Source organism: Pelecanus crispus, chromosome 9 (genome assembly GCF_030463565.1).
Source record: "Pelecanus crispus isolate bPelCri1 chromosome 9, bPelCri1.pri, whole genome shotgun sequence".
In the NCBI taxonomy this organism is placed as follows: domain Eukaryota; kingdom Metazoa; phylum Chordata; class Aves; order Pelecaniformes; family Pelecanidae; genus Pelecanus; species Pelecanus crispus.
This window is the reverse complement of record NC_134651.1, coordinates 34,558,046-34,580,116: the sequence shown is the minus strand read 5'-3', so window position 1 is coordinate 34,580,116 and position 22,071 is coordinate 34,558,046. Positions and strand designations below refer to the sequence as shown.

The 22,071-nt window shown below is 42.0% G+C and overlaps 1 protein-coding gene across 4 annotated transcripts in view; it reads left to right on the top strand.

Annotated features, from left to right (window-relative positions):
• Positions 1–727: 727 nt before the first annotated feature.
• The window catches only part of TNC (tenascin C), a 47,804-nt gene continuing 26,460 nt past the window's right edge, over positions 728–22,071 (top strand). For 2 of the 4 annotated variants that reach the window (XM_075715981.1, XM_009486758.2), the window contains exons 1-10: positions 728–1,190; positions 2,143–3,456; positions 5,232–5,495; positions 6,353–6,468; positions 6,564–6,720; positions 7,283–7,552; positions 8,659–8,844; positions 9,591–9,680; positions 10,385–10,648; positions 20,370–20,642. In XM_075715981.1, the coding sequence (XP_075572096.1) occupies positions 728–1,190; positions 2,143–3,456; positions 5,232–5,495; positions 6,353–6,468; positions 6,564–6,720; positions 7,283–7,552; positions 8,659–8,844; positions 9,591–9,680; positions 10,385–10,648; positions 20,370–20,642 (3,397 nt within the window). Of the gene's footprint in view, positions 1,191–2,142; positions 3,457–5,231; positions 5,496–6,352; positions 6,469–6,563; positions 6,721–7,282; positions 7,553–8,658; positions 8,845–9,590; positions 9,681–10,384; positions 10,649–17,315; positions 17,736–20,369; positions 20,643–22,071 lie in introns of all 4 variants that reach the window. The other 2 variants (XM_075715980.1, XM_075715982.1) reach the window with 2 other exon arrangements.

Below are 22,071 nucleotides of genomic sequence, written 5' to 3'. Positions count from 1 at the left end.
ACTATTGGGCTACAAGCCCTGGAGTTCAGATTTCCAAGCAACTGGAGTAATTTAAAGCATATGGAAAAGGGCTGCAATGAGCTTAGTAGTGTTGATATGCCTTTTGACAATGACTCAAGTTTCTTACATGATCCAGCCTTCAGTAGCCTTCAAGCAGTGAACTAATGCGTGAAGGAAATACAGACTTTTAACATTAGTTGAATCATAACAGAACATATATTTATTTTACCTACCTCTGTCTGAAAGTAGTATTTTCAGTTGAGATGAGACTCAGCAGGCTTCTTTGCCCTGGTCTTCTGCTTGAGGCAATTAAACCTTCTATACTCCACTATACTTGCTCTAAATTGGAAATAATAGTAGCTTCCTTCAAGATTCATGTCTTGTGACATTTTGTTCACTAGCACACTGAAATCCTGGAAAAGAAGGTAATGCACTGTTATTATATGTAAGAACAAGCTCAGCAGCTTGGGTGAAGTGAGATCGTACATTGACTAGAACCCCAGCCATGTTCTTTAAAGATGCCAACACTCATACAGTGTCATAGGCCTTTTGTTGGATGGTGTAGCTGTGGTTCATCCCTTACAGTGCTCTTTCTTCTTTTAGGGAACAAGTGTGCCAGGAAAGGAAAGGAACTTGGTTTGAACTGGCTCTCCAATTTCTGCTCCAGACTACAAAGGCCAAACATATATAAGACTCCATCAGCTTTGAAAAGGAACTGAACACCGCAATGGGACTCCCCACCCAGGTTTTGGCCTGTGCAATCTTAGCTTTGCTGTACCAGCATGTCAGTGGTGGACTCATCAAGCGAATTATCCGGCAGAAGCGGGAGACTGGGCTAAACGTGACCTTGCCAGAGGATAATCAGCCTGTGGTTTTTAACCATGTCTACAACATTAAGTTGCCTGTTGGCTCCCTTTGCTCTGTGGACCTGGATACAGCAAGTGGTGATGCAGACCTGAAGGCAGAAATTGAGCCTGTCAAGAATTATGAGGAGCACACGGTGAATGAAGAGAACCAGATTGTCTTCACGCACCGTATTAACATTCCCCGCCGGTCTTGTGGCTGTGCAGCTGCCCCAGACATTAAGGATCTGCTGAGCAGACTAGAGGAGCTGGAGGGGCTGGTATCCTCCCTACGGGAGCAGTGTGCCAGCGGGGCTGGATGCTGCCCTAATTCCCAGGCAGTAGAAGGTAAGGCAGACTGGGGAGCTGCTCTTGGGGAAATTCTTGTCCTGGCTGTATATCTTGTTTAGAGTAGACACTCAAATCTGTTTCAAGAATGAGAAAAAGTCAACCTGTTAAATTTGAAATGTAATCAAAACTGGGAATGTGTTTGGCCAGCTTGCAAGATACACTCATTCACACTTTTGCAGTTTTATGAATCTGTGGGTCAGAAGTCTGCCTGGGCTGCTTTGTAGCTGTGGCATTGAGCATGTACGACACTTGGGCATGGTGAGAATATGTGTCAGAGTTAAGATTAAAACTCACGCAGTCCAAGCTCTTGGCTCCACATTTTGTCCCCTTGAGTAAGCTGCCAATGTAACCGGTTTTGTTTCCAAGTTTTTTTTAATAGAAACCAATGAAAATACAGCAGGACATAAGGCAATAGACAAGCACAAATAGTTGAAGAAGGGAGGAAAAAGGTATCCTTCTGTCTGTTTTTTAAACTGAGATAAGAGATTGGTCATACAAGAGAGAAAACATAGGTCTTCTCAGTAGTAATCTGTCCCTCCAAGCACAGAGCCGGTCTCACAGTTGATACAGCATGCCGCCTGGCTTTTTATGTTCTGGAGTGAATTGATGAATAATGCTTCATGGTGCATGCCCTAATGAAGCAGTCAGAAAAGCTGCTCAGTCAGTGAAAGAGGGATTTTGAGAAGGGCAGAGGAATCCAGCATGCTCATTTACCAAGTAGTTGGCAGGGGCTCTTCCCTGGCATTAGTGCGAATTAAAGCATTCCTGGTAAACTAAATCTCACTAGAGAAAGAAGGAGGAATTCTCATTCAAAAGCTTTGGCGATTCTGGAAATTATGTCCTGCAGGGAGCTGGGAAAATCAGATCCCTTTTAGGTCATGTGTGCCATACTGGCTTAATGCATCCCAGAGCCAAGGGGAGTAATGGGTTTTCTGGATCATTGGTACAGGTCGCCTGGACACAACACCCTATTGCAGTGGACATGGCAACTATAGCATTGAGATCTGCGGCTGCATTTGTGAGCCTGGCTGGAAAGGCCCCAACTGCTCTGAACCAGACTGCCCACACAACTGCTTCAACCGGGGCCTCTGCAACCAGGGCAAATGCATCTGCAATGAAGGCTTCACTGGTGAGGACTGCAGCCAGGCCACCTGCCCATCTGACTGTAACGACCAAGGCAAGTGCGTGGATGGGGTGTGCGTGTGCTTTGAGGGGTACACAGGCACAGACTGCAGCGAAGAGTTCTGCTCCCAGGTGTGCAGCGTGCACGGGAGGTGCGTGAGCGGGCAGTGTGTGTGCCACGAGGGCTTCACCGGTGAGGACTGCAGTGAGCCCCTCTGCCCCAACAACTGCCACAACCGTGGGCGCTGTGTGGACAACGAGTGCGTCTGCGATGAGGGCTACACCGGCGAGGACTGCAGCGAGCTCATCTGCCCCAATGACTGCTTCGACCGTGGGCGCTGCATCAATGGGACCTGCTTCTGTGAGGAAGGCTTCACCGGGGAGGACTGCGGGGAGCTGACCTGCCCTAACAACTGCAATGGCAATGGGCACTGTGAGAAGGGGCTGTGCGTCTGCTATGAGGGCTTCATGGGGGATGATTGTAGTGAGAAGAGGTGCCCGAAGGACTGCCACAACCGTGGGCGCTGCATGGGTGGGCGCTGCATCTGCCATGAGGGGTACCTGGGTGAGGACTGCGGGGAGCTGCGGTGCCCCAATGACTGTCACGGCCACGGGCGCTGCATCAATGGGCAGTGCATGTGCTATGACCAATTCATTGGAGAGGACTGCAGGGAGCTGCGGTGCCCCAGTGACTGCAACAACCGTGGCCGCTGTGTCAACGGACAGTGTGTGTGTCACGAGGGATACATCGGGGTTGACTGCGGTGAGCTGCGGTGCCCCAATGATTGCAACAACCATGGACTCTGTGTCAGTGGGCAGTGTGTGTGTCGTGAGGGGTACACAGGGGAGGACTGTGGGGAGCTGCGGTGCCCAAACGATTGCAACAACCGTGGGCGCTGTGTGGAGGGGCGCTGTGAGTGTGACAATGGCTTCACAGGGGAGGACTGCGGCGAGCTGTCCTGCCCCAATGACTGCCACCAACGTGGGCGCTGCATCGATGGGCGCTGTGTGTGCCATGAGGGCTTCACAGGGGAGGACTGCCGTGAACGGTCCTGCCCCAACGACTGCAACAATGCGGGCCGCTGCATCGACGGACGGTGTGCCTGTGAGGATGGGTACATGGGGGATGACTGCTCTGATGGTAGGTTGCAATGTCCCTTTTGAACCGCTTCCCCTGGGTTATTCCCTGTGTCTGTCCAGCAGCCTCAGAGCCTCTGTGAACCTTTTCCATATAGCTGGGCCCTGTTGCCACTCTTCTTTATCAGCAGTCCAAACAGCGGAATCAGAGAAGTAATAACACCAGCAGCAAGCTCTTGGCCTCCCTTACTTTTCAGGTCTATATAGCATAGTGGTTGCTGGAGACTTTTGGTGGTCAGCAAGCCAGCAGGCTGATAATGGTGATGCAAGTCCACTTGTTATCTCCAAGTTTGCTCCCACCACAATGTCAACAGAGCTGTAGTTAGCACTTGCTGGGCTTTGTCACCATGACCTTTCAGTTTCTCACACTACCTCTTGATGCTAAAAAACCCCCGCATCTAAAAGAAACCGTTCTATCTATGGAGAAGAGGGAGATGTATCCAGAGTCTTCTTGCTAGGTATTCAGCAGGATTAGTCAAAAGAATATGACTAAAGAATAAGGCTTTGCACAAATGAGATAATGTAGATAATGAATGTTAGTGAATAAAGAGCCTGGGTATCAAAAGTGTCTTACAGCCAGGTGCTGGTTCCCAGCCTCATGCTGGATGGGTAAGAAAAGGGTTTGCATTTACAATGCCATCACTATTTTAGGAGCCAAAAATGAAACACGCAGCACTGACAATATACACTGACAGACCCTGAGGGCTCAGCAACTTTGCTTTGGAGGTAGATCTCTGAGCTGGAGCTCTGGTGGAGACAGAGGGTGTAGTGGAGGCAAGGCACACACAGAAGATAACGTTGTCCTACCTGAGTGATCTGTATGAGAAAACTGTCATGAAGGAATTTCCAGATGTTGCAAATATTGCAGTGCAAGCTTTCAGGATTATTACAGGGGCCTTGGCTATCTCTCAATTGGCTGAATAGATTTTTCTAACTAAAGTAAAACTTGATTTTATATATATTATATTTATATATTATATATATATTTATACATTTATATATGTGTGTGTGTATTTTAGATCTGACAAAGCTTAGAGTAAAATCATGGAATCAGCCAGAGTGGAAACTTAGCTGTAAAGTCACGTGTTTAGTTTCGCAGTACTACTGACTCTACAGAAGTTGATAGAAAATTTTGGCAGCTAGATAATGACAGGCATTATGCTGTAAAGGAGGTAGTTTTCTTTAGGAACTAAGAACTTTGTAGAGTAATCAGAGTACTTTGGGGTTGGGAACATTATAAAAGACAATGAATACCCTTGAAAAGAAATTCCCATTTTTCATCTCCTTCTGGAAGACTCCCAAGACATATTTTGTGGTCTTGCACATGCAAATGTGGAGTAATCTATTGAAACTATTTACAGAAATAATCATGTTTTATTTTGCTTGGAAAATCTGTGCAATTATGTGTATCCAAACCCCAGGACTTCTAGATGTAAAATCATGTGTTGCTGGCAGTTGAATTAAGCATCTGAATCCCGAGGGACCCAGCTATAGTGGTCTTGTTCAGTAGCCATGAGAGGAGGAGCTGAAAGACAGTCAGCCATAGGCTGTGTGCAAGCATGAGAGTAGAAATTGGCCCGTGACTTTTAGAAATGTCTGTAGTCTTCATCAGCTGAACATTCCTTTCTTCAAGTGGCTAGTTTGTGTGACATGGCTTCCCCATTCCCTGTTTGTTAGATAATTCTTATAAACTGCTCCTGGGAAAATGTGAAACTGGGTAAGTCACTATTTTCTGAGCCTTGAAAAGTTCTTATAAGTTTGGTTTTTTCCCCTTTCTAGTGTCTCCTCCAACTGAACTGACTGTGAAAAACGTAACAGATAAAACCGTAAATCTGGAATGGAAGCATGAGAATCTCGTCAATGAGTACCTCATCACCTATGTCCCTACCAGCAGTGGTGGCTTAGATATGCAGTTCACCGTGCCAGGAAACCAGACAGCTGCCACTATTCATGAACTGGAGCCGGGTGTAGAATACTTTATCCGTGTCTTTGCAATCCTTAAAAACAAGAAGAGTATTCCAGTCAGTGCTAGGGTAGCAACATGTGAGTTTAAAATTCCTTGTAGTCATTCTTTTGTCTGTTCCATACTATGTATTTATTTGCATCCCTTTTTCAGGGTTTTATTCCTTTTGTATTTTCTATTTTCAGTTCATCTACTGTTCTGGACAAAGACAGGCTTCTGCACTTTCATTTTCTATTCTTTTCCAATACCAATGACTGTGTTAAAAGTACAGTTCACTAGCTGTTCTGCTCTCTGCAGTACCTCCCAATGAATATCACAGGGTCTTTGTAAATTAAGACCCTTGGCTTCTTCATAATAAGGTACATTTTTTAAAATCTGATAATGCTTCCTGAAAAAATATAAAAATGTAGCAGCGTGTAAAAGAGCAATATGAAATCACTTGGATTCAAACTGTTTTGACTAAAATGGAGGTTATATTTGTTCTGCCTCTTAAGTGTGTTTTACCACAACTGACTTTCTATCTGCCTGTCTGTTCATTTGTTGTTCATTTTCCTTTTTGTATTGTGCACACCACAGTCATATCTAAACATCCCAGCCTCAAAAGATGCTCTTTGAGTTCTGTCACTGTGCTCATTTTTAGAGACCTCGGGCAGGATTCATCTCACCTAGCTTAAAACGTCCACGCTAGGCTTCTTCCAAGAGGGCAAAAATAGAGATTTCTAGGGCAAAATTGATTTTACTCTAAGGTGACATCTAAAACAGGTTAGAGGAATGTTTCTCCAAAGACAGAATAACTGGCTGTGAAGAGGGTTTAAACACCTCAGATGCAGATATCTACACAGCAGATATTTATAGTGGTGGAAAGATGTCCCACCCGCAGTGCCCTATTTATGGGAACTTGTTGCTCATGTAATGATACACTTATTTTCTGTCACAGATCTGCCTGCTCCAGAAGGTCTGAAATTCAAATCTGTTAAAGAAACATCTGTCCAGGTGGAGTGGGATCCTCTGAACTTTTCATTTGATGGCTGGGAACTGGTCTTCCGTAATATGGTAAAGAAGCAGTGTTTCTTGTATAGAGGCCATATATAAGTGAAAGATCCTGGATTTTTTGTATTTGTACTAACTGATTGTTCCATGTGTTACAGAAAAAGGATGATAATGGAGATATAACCAGCAGCTTGAAAAGGCCAGCGACATCTTATATGCAGCCAGGTTTGGCACCAGGGCAACAGTATAATGTATCCCTTCATATAGTGAAAAACAATACAAGAGGACCAGGACTATCCAGAGTGATAACCACAAGTAAGCACAACCTGTATGTGGTGTAGTGCCACCAATAAAACAACTGTGAATTGATGGGGGAAAAAAGAAAGTAGTGGAGTTGCTGATGAGGAATACATGAGGAGAAATTAATTCTTTTCCAAATTACTGGTTTGAAGAGGAAAGGAAATTTATGTTTAGCTAGAAGATAGCAAGCAGTATGTACTTTTATTCTTTTTCAAAACTTATATCAATAGGAACTACAATTTCTTTCATCCTGGTGGTATTTGCATGAAGAAATTACTTAAAGGAGAGTTTCTAGTTTGCAGATGGAGAACCTCTTAGGGTTCCTACTTGTCTTTCCTTTGGCAGCTTCTGATGTTAATTAATTGTGATGAATTTGCTTCTGATTAATTGAATCCATTTGGCACTTTCTTCTACAACTATAGAAAATAAAGGAAGAAAGTAATTGGAGACAAACTTCAGTTGGTAGAAGCTAATCATTTTAATTTTGTTCTGAATCAGCAATTAAAAGCACAAGAATGTGTATGATTTTTCTGGCAAGATTTCTTTAAAAAAACACCTTTTTCTCTTTTTGTAACAGAGCTTGATGCCCCTAGCCAGATAGAGGCAAAAGATGTCACAGACACCACAGCTCTTATTACGTGGTCCAAACCCTTGGCTGAAATTGAAGGCGTAGAGCTCACTTATGGTCCCAAGGACATTCCAGGGGACAGGACAACCATCGACCTCTCTGAAGATGAAAACCAATATTCTATTGGAAACCTGAGGCCGCACACAGAGTATGAAGTGACACTCATCTCTCGTCGAGGGGACATGGAAAGTGACCCTATGAAAGAAGTCTTTGTCACAGGTAAGAGGCTTGGATACCAATCCAAACTTCTGGGAAGGTAATACAATCACCATCAATCTTCCTGTGCTGTTTGTGTCATGTTGCTTGAGTTGATAAGTTACTGCATCAACACAGAATCAGCACTGTTATAGAGGTGCATGAAAGTGGAGAATGTTTTTCTGTGCCCTATATACCTTACTGGCTCAACAAAATATTTAGAACCCCCAAGTATCTAAATGTATTCTGAAAATGGGAATTATATTATTAAGTCATTTGGAAGTTTTTGCTCATCATACCCTAAATCTCTACTTCAGGAAACGAATTCCTCTGGATTATTTGTCTGTCTGCTGAGCTAAATATCTTCCATGGTTCCTATTCCATCTAAGACCTTATTTCTGTTTGTCTACAAACAAAAGCAGAGAACTTGGCTTTTTTCCCTTCTTCAGTTCTGCAAATGTTTTCTGTCATGCTTTTATAAATTTACTTTGCTCCTTAATGATGGGTCCTTTGGCATGTTATCAAGTTTTGATGCATTTAGGGAGCTAAGTAAATGGTACCTAGAGAATTACCTCCCCTTTCATCCCAAAATGCAGTTGTTCATTCAGAGCAGGATTTGAGTCTATTATAGGTGTGAACAGTGAAGGCCCATTGAATTTCTACAAAATATTCACCTTTTGTTTTGAGAGTTAGAGTTCCTTTCAGCCATGAATGCAAGATATTTACTGAACAAAAATTCTAGAGATGATAAATTCTTTTTTCTTAGCAGCCTTTTTTCTTTTGAAAGCTGAGGTATTTATAAGAGAAAAACAGTATTTTCATACAAATATGTTTTTCCACAAGCCTATTTTGTAATAATAAAAAAAAAAATACTGAATTGAAAATGTTATTTTTGTCTCAGGAGGCAAAAGCTGAATTTCTTCCACTGATTTTTTCCCAAAGCTGGTGATCTCTCCACTTCGTGCTAAAAGAAATCTGCTCGATGTAGTTAAAAACATAGTGGTACATGTCAGAGGAAACTTAACTTCAGCTTTACGGATCATTTCACCTTCTAAGAAGTACTGTCATAAGAGTCTGTGGTCATAAAAGAATTATTCCTCTTTATTTATTTATTGGTTGATTGATTACAGACTTGGATGCTCCAAGAAACCTGAAGCGGGTGTCACAGACAGACAATAGCATTACTTTGGAGTGGAAGAACAGCCATGCAAATATTGATAACTATCGAATTAAGTTTGCTCCCATCTCTGGTGGAGACCATGCCGAGATCACAGTGCCAAAGGGCAACCAAGCAACGACCAGAGCTACACTCACAGGTAGGGGGATGGAGAGATTGTTGTTAATGTCATGCCACTGCCATCACCCTAGAGCACAGTAGCGTAGTGAAAAAATGTCCTTTTGGTCACTATATATAAGAGGTATAAGCAGATGTTATGCATTTTGAGTACAAGCAATTAAATTAAAATACATGTGATATCTATTTACATGCCTGTAGATGGATAACTAGCCAACAGAAGGTGTATAGCCATTTCACTTTCATGTGCATCTCTGAATCCCAGTAGTCAGTTTCCTGAGTTCTAGGCAGCTACATGTCTTTGTGGAGATGGCTTCACATCCCTGAGTCCAAAAGGCTTTTGCATGTGCTAGGGATGGTATTTACTGATGCCAGCCTGCAACTTTTCTGTGTACCTGCAAGTAGTCTTACCAGCCTGCAAGGCTAGATAATGGTACTTTCTCCGTGTCATATGGATGTCTACCTGCTTTTCTTTGGCAGAAGTACCTATACTGCAAGCTCTTGAAAGTAGAACCTATCTCTGATTATGCATTTGCACAGTGTCCAAAATGCAGTCTCAGTCAGCCATAATCTTTATCAATTGGCATGCACATAGAAAAAGACTTATTAACATCAGGTCAGCTGGAGGGTGAACTGAAACCTCAATTCTCTCCATACACAAGAATGTATATATCTTACCTTGTATACATTCAGGCTTCCTCAGTTAAAGAAATGACCGTAGGCATACTCCATGGACAGGAACTCATACTTCTATTCCTCATCTCTTAGGTTTGAGGCCTGGAACTGAATATGGCATTGGAGTGACAGCAGTGAGACAGGACAGGGAAAGTGCTCCTGCTACCATTAATGCTGGCACTGGTGAGTAGCTTGATCCTCCTTTGTGCTCTGGAGGAAGCAGCAAGTCAGGTGGAGCCACTCTGAACTTTCTTTCTTTTCCAAGTCATGCTGTAAGAAATATTTTAGAAAGTTCTTGATTTGGTACTGATGGGACATTTCCCCTCAAGGGAAAGAAAAAAACATTTCCCTAAAGATCTTGACCTCTAAATCTGGCTTCCTTTTCATTTATGAGGATCTCTTAATGCTCTGGGAGTTTCACCTCCAGGTGAGCTCTTTAATGGTAATTACGCTTACACTGATTACTCTGGCCATCCTCTAATTGTGAGGGTTTCTGGCAGAAATGGTGGTTATGGCCAAAAGGTTGATCTGATAAAGAGCATAGCCTCAGTGGTTGCAATAGTCCTGACTGCCCTTCAAATCCAGGATTTTTCTCACAATATCCCCCTTTTCCCAGGTAAATCCTCTGAAGGCTTAAATTTTGCCTCTCCTCCATGCAGTGCCTGCTGAAGTGAATGTAAGTGGGGGAAATCTGTTCTAGTGTGGTTTGTCTGTAAAAGAGAACTTCATCATCTTCTACCTATATCAAGCAACAGGGCTTCAAAAGGTGGATAGGACTCTAAGCTGTTGCTAGACACCCAGTATAGATGTTGGTGTGTCTACAGATGCCTGAAAAACTGTCCCAGGGCAGTTCAGAAACAACTCAACTTTGCTTTTTTAACCTGTAGATCTTGATAGCCCCAAGGACTTAGAAGTCAGTGACCCTACTGAAACCACCTTATCCCTTCGCTGGAGAAGACCAGTGGCCAAGTTTGATCGTTATCGCCTCATTTATGTTAGCCCCTCTGGAAAGAAGAACGAAGTGGAGATCCCTGTGGACAGCACCTCTTTTATCTTGCGAGGGTTGGAGGCAGGGACAGAATACAGCGTTAGTCTGGTGGCGGAGAAAGGGAGACACAAAAGCAAACCTACAACCATCAAGGGTTCGACTGGTGAGTAAAAGCTTTTGAGGAGTGCTGTGCACTGGGTCATTGGGCAATGACTAGCCCAAGTACAACTTCACCTGATTTTGTAAGCCATGTCTGGGCAACTGCTTAAAAACATCAACTGCCTGCAGAGCAGACTTAGCTCTGTCTAGCATGATAGACTTAACTGAGGGATAGCTGTGTATTTCCCTACCTACTGTGTTTGTCTCCATCTTCTCAATGACTTCTTACTTATCCTTTGAGATTACTCACAAAGAGCACAGCTATTTGTCCTGCAGAAAATGCAGACCTCATCCTTACTTTTAAATGAGGCTGTTTTTTTGTGTGTTATGTCTTATAACTTGAATTGTTTTCTACAGCCAAAAACTAAGAGGAAGAGCAACCAGAATGTATTTAACATTGCTTGTTTCTGCCTAATGAATTCTTTTCACAGCATGGCTCCACCCATCATGCTTCAGCAAGGTCAAGAGGGCTCAGATGTTGCCCTTTTTCAGTTTTCATATCCAAAACCGAGAAAGGCTACTGCCATAAATCTGGTCACAGACACTGTTTCCATTGGATACCATGACTGCTACATTTCTCTACAAAGACAGGGTCCATTTCTGCCATCTGCATTTGTACAAACCACTCAACCAGTTATCAGTGGACTACTTATTGAATAAGGTTTTATTCTTTGTGAAGCATTTTGACCCAAAGTTTGTTGCATACAGAATTATATCTCAGTATAGAACACAAGTAAGTCCTGAATCTTTATGTGCCTTCAGGCTAAATCCTGTGAGGCAAAGCCTTAACTGCTATAAGTAAGCAGAGACAATGAAATCAGAATCAGTTGGGCTACAATTATTGTCCTTTGCAGATAAGAAGGTGTTTATCCTTTTCTCCCCAGAGACCATCTATGAGGTAAACACATGCCAGAAGTTGTGGATTTTACAGATTAATAATTATACAGCTTAACTGATCAAACCTGGTTTCATATTCCCCGGTAGTGTTCATGCCAGCAGAACCTCTGAATGCTTTATAGAGTCAAGTAATCCAGTACAGCAGAGAGCTATATGGTGTGGTGTAAACTACAGAAAACCACCAGTACTGAATTACTTGTTTGATGCATAAGTCAAGCCTGTATCCAATGTAGGGAAAAATTAGGAAGCCTTGAGGCACACACATACAAAAGAAAGCTGAAGGTTTATGTGGCAGAAGTGAGCACGCTTCTATTTTTCCAAAGTTACCTGTTTCCCCATCTGTCTGAAGACTGAGTGGTCTCAAAAGAAGTATGCATAGATGGTGAAAAGGCAGAAACAACACGCAGTGGATTTTCATAGTCTGGTCTGGTCTTTCCAGCACCAACTTCCAAAGTCTCACAAGCTGGCTTCTTTTTCCTGGTTTGGTTTGGGGTTTTTATACAGACATTCATCCGGCCAGTGTATTTGTTTTAAGTCTTTACTCAGAGCAGCCAGTAAACAAAGAGTTCTCTGCAGTGGGCTCCTTAGAAGCAACAGCAGTAGTTGACATAACCTGTCTCTGTGACTTTCCTCCTGCATAGGAATGGACAAATCCAAACACACGAGCATGGGGAGGTAGAAATGCTCTGTAAGCCTGTGGGGTATAAGACAAGAGGTCTCTTCTTCAATATACTTTTTCATCCACCCTTAAGTCAGTCCTCTTTATCCATGTTCCCAGTACCTGGGAGGTCCTGAAGTCGTCAGGCTAAGTCAAACAAACTTGTTGTTTTACCCTCTCTTGCAGAGCTATGGAAGACCTCAGATCCATTGCACTGCTGGGGAGGGCACTTGGAGCAACCAGGGAGAGGGGAATGATTGAAGTGGAAAATGTCAGTAGCATGGCTAGGACTGGACTAGCTCTTCTCGGTGGGTGGAGGAGACAGTCTTGTTGTTTAGAGGGGCATGTGCCATCTCTGCTGAACAAGGGAGCCAGGGACTGTGGAAGGGCTGACATTTTTTCTTTTCAGAGCTTCCTTTGCTTCTCCAGTTTTTCATCTTATATTCTTCCCAGCCTCTTGATGGTTCAGTCAGGCTCTGCCTGCAGGTGTTCAGGAGTTTCCCACCTGTTATTTTTATTTGTTTCCATAGTGAATTTTGTATCGCTGAGGGTAAAGCTTCTTTCAGCCCCAAAGCTGAAATCTTCTGTTGGTGCTTCCTCTCCCCTCTCACATTCTTCCTGTTATCTTTTTATGTGTATCAATTCTCCACACACAGACAGCTGAAACATTCAGAGCTCATGAACCTCTAGCAGAGGACACTTTTCCATAATACAGGATGGCAGCCTTCTGTTGCTTCTGTCTCTTCATGTGGATGAAGTGCAGCTCAAGTGACAAAGGTTTTTTTAACTGATGTCAGTAATTCTGCATTCAAGGGATGGTAAAGATTCTGAAGTGAGCACTTTGCTAAATGTTTTTTGTTTTGCTGAAAAGGAAAGACTGAATATTTCACACTGCTATTTGCTTGTTTGTTTCTTTGTAGCTCTATATAGTCTAACCCTAATGCAAGCAATGACTCCTGACCCAGAGGAGCTTTCTGGCTCTGGGAGCTTTCTTGCTCCAGAGGCCTCAGGGATGCAGCAGGATGCACTGAGGGACCTTGTGGTCTCGAGGGTAACAGACCACAGCTTTAGTGTCTCGTGGTATGCGAATACAGAAGTCTACAATAGTTTTCTGGTGGAGTACAAGGAAGTGTCATTGGCAGCTGGGCCCCCTGCAGAAACCTTCCTGCCCAGAAAATCCCTAGGTGCTGTGATTGATGGCCTCCAAGCTAACACTTCCTATAAAATCAAGGTGTATGGATTGGCTGGAGAACAGCGCTCCTCTCCTCTGGAAGCTGTGGCTACAACAGGTACCTCCTTTCTGTTATTAACAAAGGTATCACAAACTAAGGTACTGCTTATCTGTTAGAGGTCTCACCCAGCATCACATTAAGGTTTTGGTTTAGAATCACTTCAGAAATCAAAGGAAGTGAGCCATTTTACTAGTTGGAGGGACCTTTCAAGCAGCATGTCTTGAGAATGTTACATCAGATTAACAACTAATCTGTAGGATGAGCACGTAACCCAGCTCTGAGGAAGCTGAGCAGTCAGACTGCAGCTTTGTACTTTCTTGCTCTGGTTCTGGAATCCTGCCTGCATAGCACAATGTGGGTCCTGGAGGAGGATGGATGGTAATACATCAGGCGTGAGAGGCCTGTGGAGATAAATGAGTGGACATTAGAGAAACCAAGCGCCAACCTCAAATTCCTCTGCTGAAGGACCCAGATTGTGCAGCAACTGCTGATGAATCGTGGATGTGATACTGTCTTGCCTCAGAGTGAGTTGCACATAAGAGCATGGCTTGGGGAAGTAACTTTTCCATTCTGTTGAATGTTTTTAAGAAGATTTATGCTGTTTACCAAGAACCCTTGTCTGTGTTGTGCGTCAGTCCCTCTTCCTCTCCTGGCTTCTACTAGTCTTAGATTGCGCCACCCTTTTTTATACAAACTCAAAGAAACATTAGGAAGAATGATTAGGTGAGCCAGTCCAATGGCAAACTACAGTGCTGACCACCGGGAAACTAAATTTGCCAGTAAAGATTGTCCATTTCTTCAGCTAATTCCTCTGCTAAGAGTACCTGGAACATGACTTCAATATGAAGATTTTTAGTGGCAGCTACTGTAGTATTTTTGGCTTGTGATATACTGCAATGTTTTCTTTATGAAATCCAGAGGTGCACCGGCACTGCAAGCCTAGTTTAATCAGCTGGTTGAGACAGGAGAAAGCCATTTAGCCAAAGGGGTCTGAAAAGAATGCAAATACCTTGGTAGGTCATCAATCATGTCTTACAAGTGTGCTTGAGCTGATGAGAGACTCTGAAGCAAAACTGGCTGATAGCTTCTCTTGGAAAATAGTATAAAATCCAAGGGACAAAAGCAAGAAATAATACAGAATACTCTTTACTCCATCCCAAGTAACTGGGGAAATATCCTGGCAGGACATTAACATTCTTTTTAGTAAAATCACCAGTGAAGCATTACACTGGAATTCCTCAAAAGGCCAGCATCAGCAGTGTAGACATATTCAGGCCATATTCAGCCTGAAGATTTTACTAAGAGAATGATATTGAGAAGCATTCCAGTCTGAGAAAGAGTGTATGTTTGTTGTCCATCCAGTTTCCATTCTACATAGTTTTCAGCTCTTTGGCCTCTACTATTCATTCATCTTGCCATCATGAATCATTCTATCTGGCTGTCATCCTCCTACCTAGGGCTCCTAGAGCTGTCTTCCTCTTCTTCCCATCTATCCCCTTAGCTGCTAAGTCAACAGTTTGAACTCCATTGGTCTTTTTATCCTACAGTTTGATTGTTTTCCAAATTTTCTGTTATCTGTTATAATATTCTATTTGCTAACCAATGAACACTGATAATGTCTGTGGTATCTTTCTACCACTCTTTCTCATCCACAAATTCATTTGTGGAGTCAAGTCATTAAAACCAAGGAAATATTCAGAATTAGATCTAAAAAAAATCAGAGGTAATGTAACTACGTATATTTACACATGCCCCAGGAGACAATCTGTACGTGGTAACATCCAATGTAGTTGTCAAAAGTTGGCATAATAAAATTAATCCACTTGTGACAGCAAAATTCTGAACTAAACTGCCGCTTAGGTAGTTGGTTCCTCATTTTATGTATAATACAGTTGATTTGAACTGAATACTGAATACTGAACTGTGTTTCCCATTCAGATTAGAGTAACCAAGTCCTTGTGTGGTTATACTATAACTGGCAGGAATCTGGGAGAAATGGAGAAATGTCAGCAGGGGGGGGTCAAGTAAAACGAGGGAAGATGAAAAGCCAGTTTTGCATAATATTTCACAGGGTTTTCTTAGGGATCCTCGGTATATCAGGAGCATAATGCCAGCCTTATTCTTTTTCTTTTTCCCTTACATTTTTGGGTGTTTTGTCCTTGGTTTCCAATACCGGGTGCATGGCAGTTTCCCAGCGGGACCATCCACAGCATGGTGCTGTACCTGTGTAATGTACTTCTGCCCTTTCCTCCCCACTGGCCTGTTCACTCTGTTTATGTATGTCTTCTGCAGAAATAATCCACAGTAAAGCCCAGCTACCACTATGCATGCTAAGTAGACAACCTTAAGGCTGAACAAGTACCTGTGCACTTGCTTGATTCCATAGTTTTTTGCCTCTTCCCAGAATAGGAAAGAGCTGGTTGGCATCTGATTGTGCACAAGCAACTGAGAGTCGCAGAAGGCTAATGGTTCCATACTGCATGCCTTCCTGCTTTGTTACACGAGCTCAGTAACCCTGGTGCAGTCAGTTAATAGTTCTGACAGTTGGTTTACTGAGAAAGAGGGAATTATGCTAGTGGTTACCATTGCAGGTATGCTGGTGTGATGACAACATGGCTATCTTCAGGTTGCAGCATATGAAGGGCCTTGTTCAGATCATGTGCTGGGGTAATTTAAGGAGGGCCTTTACCTAAGTCAAGAATGTCAATGATATATGTAAATATATATCACTGTTTGCCTCACAGGCTTCTCTCCTTCTTGGAGCTGAGCAGAAAACAATGTTTTCACATCTGTATTTGTCCTGAGAGTATATTTTCAAAATAACATTCTTGTATTTATTTGAAAAAAAATTTTAATGGATCTTTCTTCTCTGAAAACCTTTTTTTCCTGATACATGTGTGAATTTGGAGACAGATAGTGAATCCTGAGTACATATTTGTGCTGATCTGATTGATAGTGGTAGATGACTTGGTCTCCCTTAATTGAATGCAAGTGGAGCATGAAAGCAAGAAAGTCATTGAAGTGTGAAATGATGTGGTTTTCCACTAATGAGGAGATAATTCTGCATGTCAGAAAAATCACCTGCCTGTTGCCTTGCAGCTGTGATCAGAAACACATTCTCTGTGATCTCCACAGTTCTCAGATTTTCAGAATCTGACTGTGCTACAGGATATATTCACAGATTATTCAGCATGTTGAAGGCCAAGTCTTTTTCCCTTCCATTCCTTTGGACCTCTTTAAAGAAAGATTGCTCAAGTTCTTTCTGTCCTGGTTTTTAGGTAAGGATGTATATCCTCCCCTGCCTCTTTTGAAAATTGTGCATGTATCCAGATGGATAACTCCTCCAAGCCTGTTTTTGATTGGATAGGATGAGCTTTAGCATGCTTCTACTGTGGCTGATTTCTCAGTCTGGATTTGGATATGTTTGAGATATTTGGCATGCATTCCACTTATGGGTTGTATCAGAAGCAATAACAGATATGCTGTAGTAAAGAAAAAAGGCATGTTTGAGAGACTTAGGGTTCAAATCCTCACTGATGTAAATTAGCAAAGTTCCTTGGAGGTAGTCAAAGTATACTGATTTACATCAACTGAGGATGTACCCATTGCTCTGCTGGAAGCGTTTTAGCTCATCTCTGTATTTAATGGTTGTCGCTCTGGACCTGCTAGTTACTGTGGCTGTGTGAGAACCATGTTGTGCTTGGTGATGCTACCTTTGCATGTGGCCTGGATTCAGTCTCCAAAAAAGAAGTACCCATCTGTTTGTTTTTAAAGCTCTTTAATGCAAAGCACACAAACTGTTTTGTAGAAGATGTTAGCTGTCTTTTGGTGTATTTGGGGGTTTATTATCAGGAAATTTTAACTTGTAATTTACCTCTGTTTAGCACATCTAGTCACAGCACCTGGAAAATCAAACAATGAAACATCATTTAATCCTAGCAGTCCTGCACCTGCAGAGCTAAGTTATTTAACAAGCCCCAGCACTGATTCTCATGCTCTGCTTTCGGTGCCCACTGACATTCCCATCTCAGAAGCCACTGGTGCTCTTCATGACCTTAATATAACACACAGGATGTTCAGTAGTTTCACCCTGTCTTGGGCAGCACAGGATGAGGTATTTGATCAGTTCTTTATCACTTTGAAAGACCTGTCCAGTTTAAACAGGACACAGGAAATCTTTTTGCCAGGAAACCATCGAGAAACAGAAATTACCAATCTCACAGCTGGCACACAATACCAGATTAACCTCCATGGAAGCACTCAAGGTCAGCTCTCTTGGTCCCTGGAAGCCCTAGCTGCTACAGGTATTTTCTATGGATTCATTAGCTATACGTTCCTTTTCTGCTTTGAAATATAGAACTTCAGTTTCGTACTGCTGTTCCACTGCAGAAATGCTAGGCCTTGTGAGTGATGCGTTTCTTCTTCTTTTTTTTTTTTCCTTTCTTCCTTTTGCACAGGATAAAACTCTTATTGCTATGGAATGAGAGCCTTGAGTGGTGCAGCATGGACAGTGCCCCATGCAGCTTTTAATGTGATGTAGCATCGATTCTCTCTTTTCAAATTGCATGCAAAGAGAGACATTGATGCATCTGCTATTTACAAAGCACATGAAAATAGCAAGATGCTACAGGTATTTATCTGGATTGTGGTTCAAACACAAGAAAGATCGCAAGCAGGTTGCAGTTTGCAGCACTGGCATGGAAGTGGTGATGTCAGAGAAAAAAAAGATTGTAACACATTGGGAGTATACCTTTCTGAAAACTTCCACCTCTTATCCCTAGTACATTCATTTCATGAGGAAACAGGCTTATAGCCACAGGGCTGAGTTCAATAATGATCAAAGTACCAGTGTGTAAGTTCATATCTGGAGAACCTAGCTGGAGACTAATGACTGTACCTGTCCATCACCCAAAACCAAATTCACAACATCAGATAAAATATTTACATAGAAACACACAGATTATTTCACACCTACTACAAGGATAGAGCAGTCTCATCTCTCAATGGTTTGTTCTCTCTTTTTTTTTTTTAAAGTAAGAAACATCATCCCTTTGTATCATTTGCTATGACATTGTCTTTGTTTTGTCATAGAAGTTGGATGCTTTATGGATGAGGCTTTTGAAAGTCTCCAACAGTCCAAGTTGATGCATGATTCTGTATGAAAATCTTTTGGTTCCTAAGAAAGCATGATGGGGTTGTGTGCGCTTCCATTTCAGACGTGCATGAGAAACAAGCAGGAGGAAAAGGGACTCTGCATCTTGGAGGCAAATGAAACTGAGCACTCTTCAGAGAAATCTGAATTGCTTTTAAGCTGTGATGGTTACTGCATTACTTATTATAATCAAGCTTTTACTTAGAATATTTTAGCTTACTGTGACTTTTGGTTTAGTTTCATTTTTGTTTTAAGGAAATATGTTTGTTTTGTTTGTTTCGGTTGCCACCAAAAGATTATTATTTCTGATATAACCTGTTCCTTTTCGTTCCTGCTTTCTCTTTTTCAGCTGAACAGTGCTATTTTGACAGGATTTGTATTTTGCATCAATTAGTTTTTTCTGTTCCTGATAAAGTGAAACAGCGCTGGATTCATGCATTTTATCTGTTGAACATCATCGTGTTATTTCATAAACAATCTCTTCCTTTTTAACAGGATGGGAAAAGCTCATCAAAACTTTTGTGTTCCTGAGTAGTACCGATTTACTATACATTAGGGAATCCCACTGAAAATAATTGACTGTGATCTATGAGTGGTCAACCTCTGAAAATACAACCCTAGCTACCTACATAAGGCTATGCAGCAGTCATACAATAAACACTCTCTTTTTACAGGGGGAAAACTTATCTGAGTAATGTTGCTGAGCCTAATTTTCATTTGTTCCAGGGCTCCTTTACCTTCTGCCTTAAAAGATGCATAAAGCTTGAAGTTGAAGTTTACAACTGACAGATCCATTTCCCTCCATGCATCATCTCATATAAATTTTTAGTTGTGCAGATTGGGATTATTGAACTAGACTCTGTTCTTATTATAATGCTTATGTGTCGACAATGCAAGTAAATAAGTGCTAGAAAGTCATAGCAGTCCATAGGCCAATGATAGATCATATAGCAAGATTTTCCATGTAGAAAAAAACAGGTGTTACTCTGTCATTTTCCCATATGACTGCTAATTTTAAGGAATCAGATGTATTTCCTCTTAACAGAGGACTTTCTATTCTTGCTGAGAAAATGACCTAAACTTTCAGATTTAACAGCATCAGAGAGTTAGCTCTGATGGTTCCCAACTTCCTAGGCCACCCCTGTGATGGCTTATGAGAATGTTGATTTCTGTGAATGCAGATTTTAATTTTAGATTAACATCAGTAACTCTGAAAATCCAAGCTTCTCTGCTCCCCAGGAAGGTTTTGTGGACAGAATAATGTAATGTAAGGAAGACAAATCCATTAAACTGAAGACATGCAGACATGGAGGAATTTTCCCCTTCTTTATTGTTTTGGATTAGAAATAGTTTAGAAGAATAAATAGCATCCTTCATGTGGACAAAATTAAAAGCATAAACATCTAAATCCCAACTAGTCTAAACTCAGTGTCTTCCTACCCTCACAACAGGCATTATTGCAGTATTGTGAGTTGTAATTAATGTTGCCAAAACACTTGCAGCTGTAAGATGGTCTATAAGCTGCTTTTTGTAAGCAGTCTTTTAGCATTAATGTGGTTATTATCTATTATTACAGTTCTTTTCTTACTGTTCTGTTTTTCCTTGTCTCTGAAGAGCCTTTACAAGTTATCTGGGGCAGCTGAGAATGTAAATGTGTGTGTGTGTGGGTGCATCTCTGTGTCACTGATTACAAGTGAAATTCATTAACATGGAATATCATTAAATAATACGTCATCACCACTAGTATGTAATCTGAGTAACTGATTGACTCTCTGTCCTTATTCAGAGGAGGAACCTGAGCTTGGAAAATTATCAGTATCGGAGACTGGCTGGGATGGTTTCCAGCTCACCTGGACAGCAGCTGATGGGGCCTATGAAAACTTTATCATTCAGGTGCAGGAGTCTGACAATCCGGAAGAAACGTGGAATATCACAGTCCCAGGTGGACTGCGCTTTATGAATATTACTGGCCTCAAGGCCAACACACCTTATAACGTCACACTTCATGGTGTGATTCAAGGCTACAGGACCAAACCCCTTTCTGTTGAAACCATGACAGGTATCTTTTCAAGTCACACATCCAGTCTTATGGCTTCCTTTCTTTGCAGACAAGGATGTGAGCCAGAGCTATTGCAACTGCTCGGCAAAGCTTGCTCACTTGGTCGGCTTTGCATGGGGTGCACTGAACTCATTAAAGCTTGGCTGAACATCTCTGGCATGGAAATGTCTTGTGATCAGACTTTCCAATAAGAGTCTCAGTGGTCCCATGGAGTCCTTTGCTTTTAGGAATGCTTTTTTTCCCCACCTCAGAATGACTTGTTTTGTTCCCTTTACTTGCTTTTCTGCTGGTTGACACTAACAGTAAAACCCAACTGGCTGTTGTACATGCTCAGAAAAGCCCAGGTTGCCTTGTAAAATTATAAAAATCTGTTCTTTATAGCCCAGATAATCAAAGCCCGAGAGTATGCTTAGTTTTTACCCTTCAGAAACTACCTCTGAAATTATGCACCAGCCTCTATGTAAATACAAACTCAGGGGTATAGTGTGTGCATCTGTCTCCAGGGCAAGGATAGATACCTTCTATATGTTCTCATAGAGAAAAGAACACAAGTGAATTCCTACCAAGAGCAGTATCATATATTAAGCCACGTAAGGATGTTTAACAATCTGATTGGTCTGAAAAAGGTATAATGCAAGAAGACCAAATTCAGCAGAACTACCCTGGCATAAACTGACCTGAAAGAAGGAAGGTAAGCCCCACATTTTCAGAAGGTTGCATGAAACTAATCAAGAGCCACAAAAATAATTTTCTGGCTCATCTTGTGAAAGACGGCAGTTTTCAATGAGAGCTTATCATGAGCTTTGACTGTGAGAGGTAGATATATACTTATGTCTATCCTGTATGGCTCACTGATTCTTCCAGGTGTTATGATCATTGGTAATGAACAGGGTATGAATTAATTGGCAATAAAGCGGCACCAGTGGCATTTCCTCCAGAAAATTTCTTGTAGACAGTATCTGCTGCCTCTGGGCTTCTGTATAGACCTTTGAAACCTTTTGTGAATGTGAGATGGACAGAGCTTGCTCATATTTGATTTCCCCAAGCACATATTACCCAGCACAGAAGGGGATAAATGTACACATAAGAACTAAACAGAATTAAAACATTAAATGCAGTAGAGTTTTCTTGTTTCAACAATGCTTTAAGCAGCCTGGCTTAGGTAAAAATGTGTCTGGCACAAGGCACTTGCCTTGGTCTGTGTCCTGCTGCAGTCTAGAAGTCCTGTGCTTTGAGAGTCCTGAGTGTGAGCTGGTAGCAGATTGCCCATTGAAAATAGACAAATGTGGCTAGACAAAGGAGGCTGTACAGGGACAAACAAGAAAACAGGCATCATGGGTGTCCTGCCTGAATAAGCAATGTGCTCTCTTTTTATTAACTTAATGAAAACAGCAGAAGATGCCCTGCTGAGGTGTTCCCTTCCCTTTCT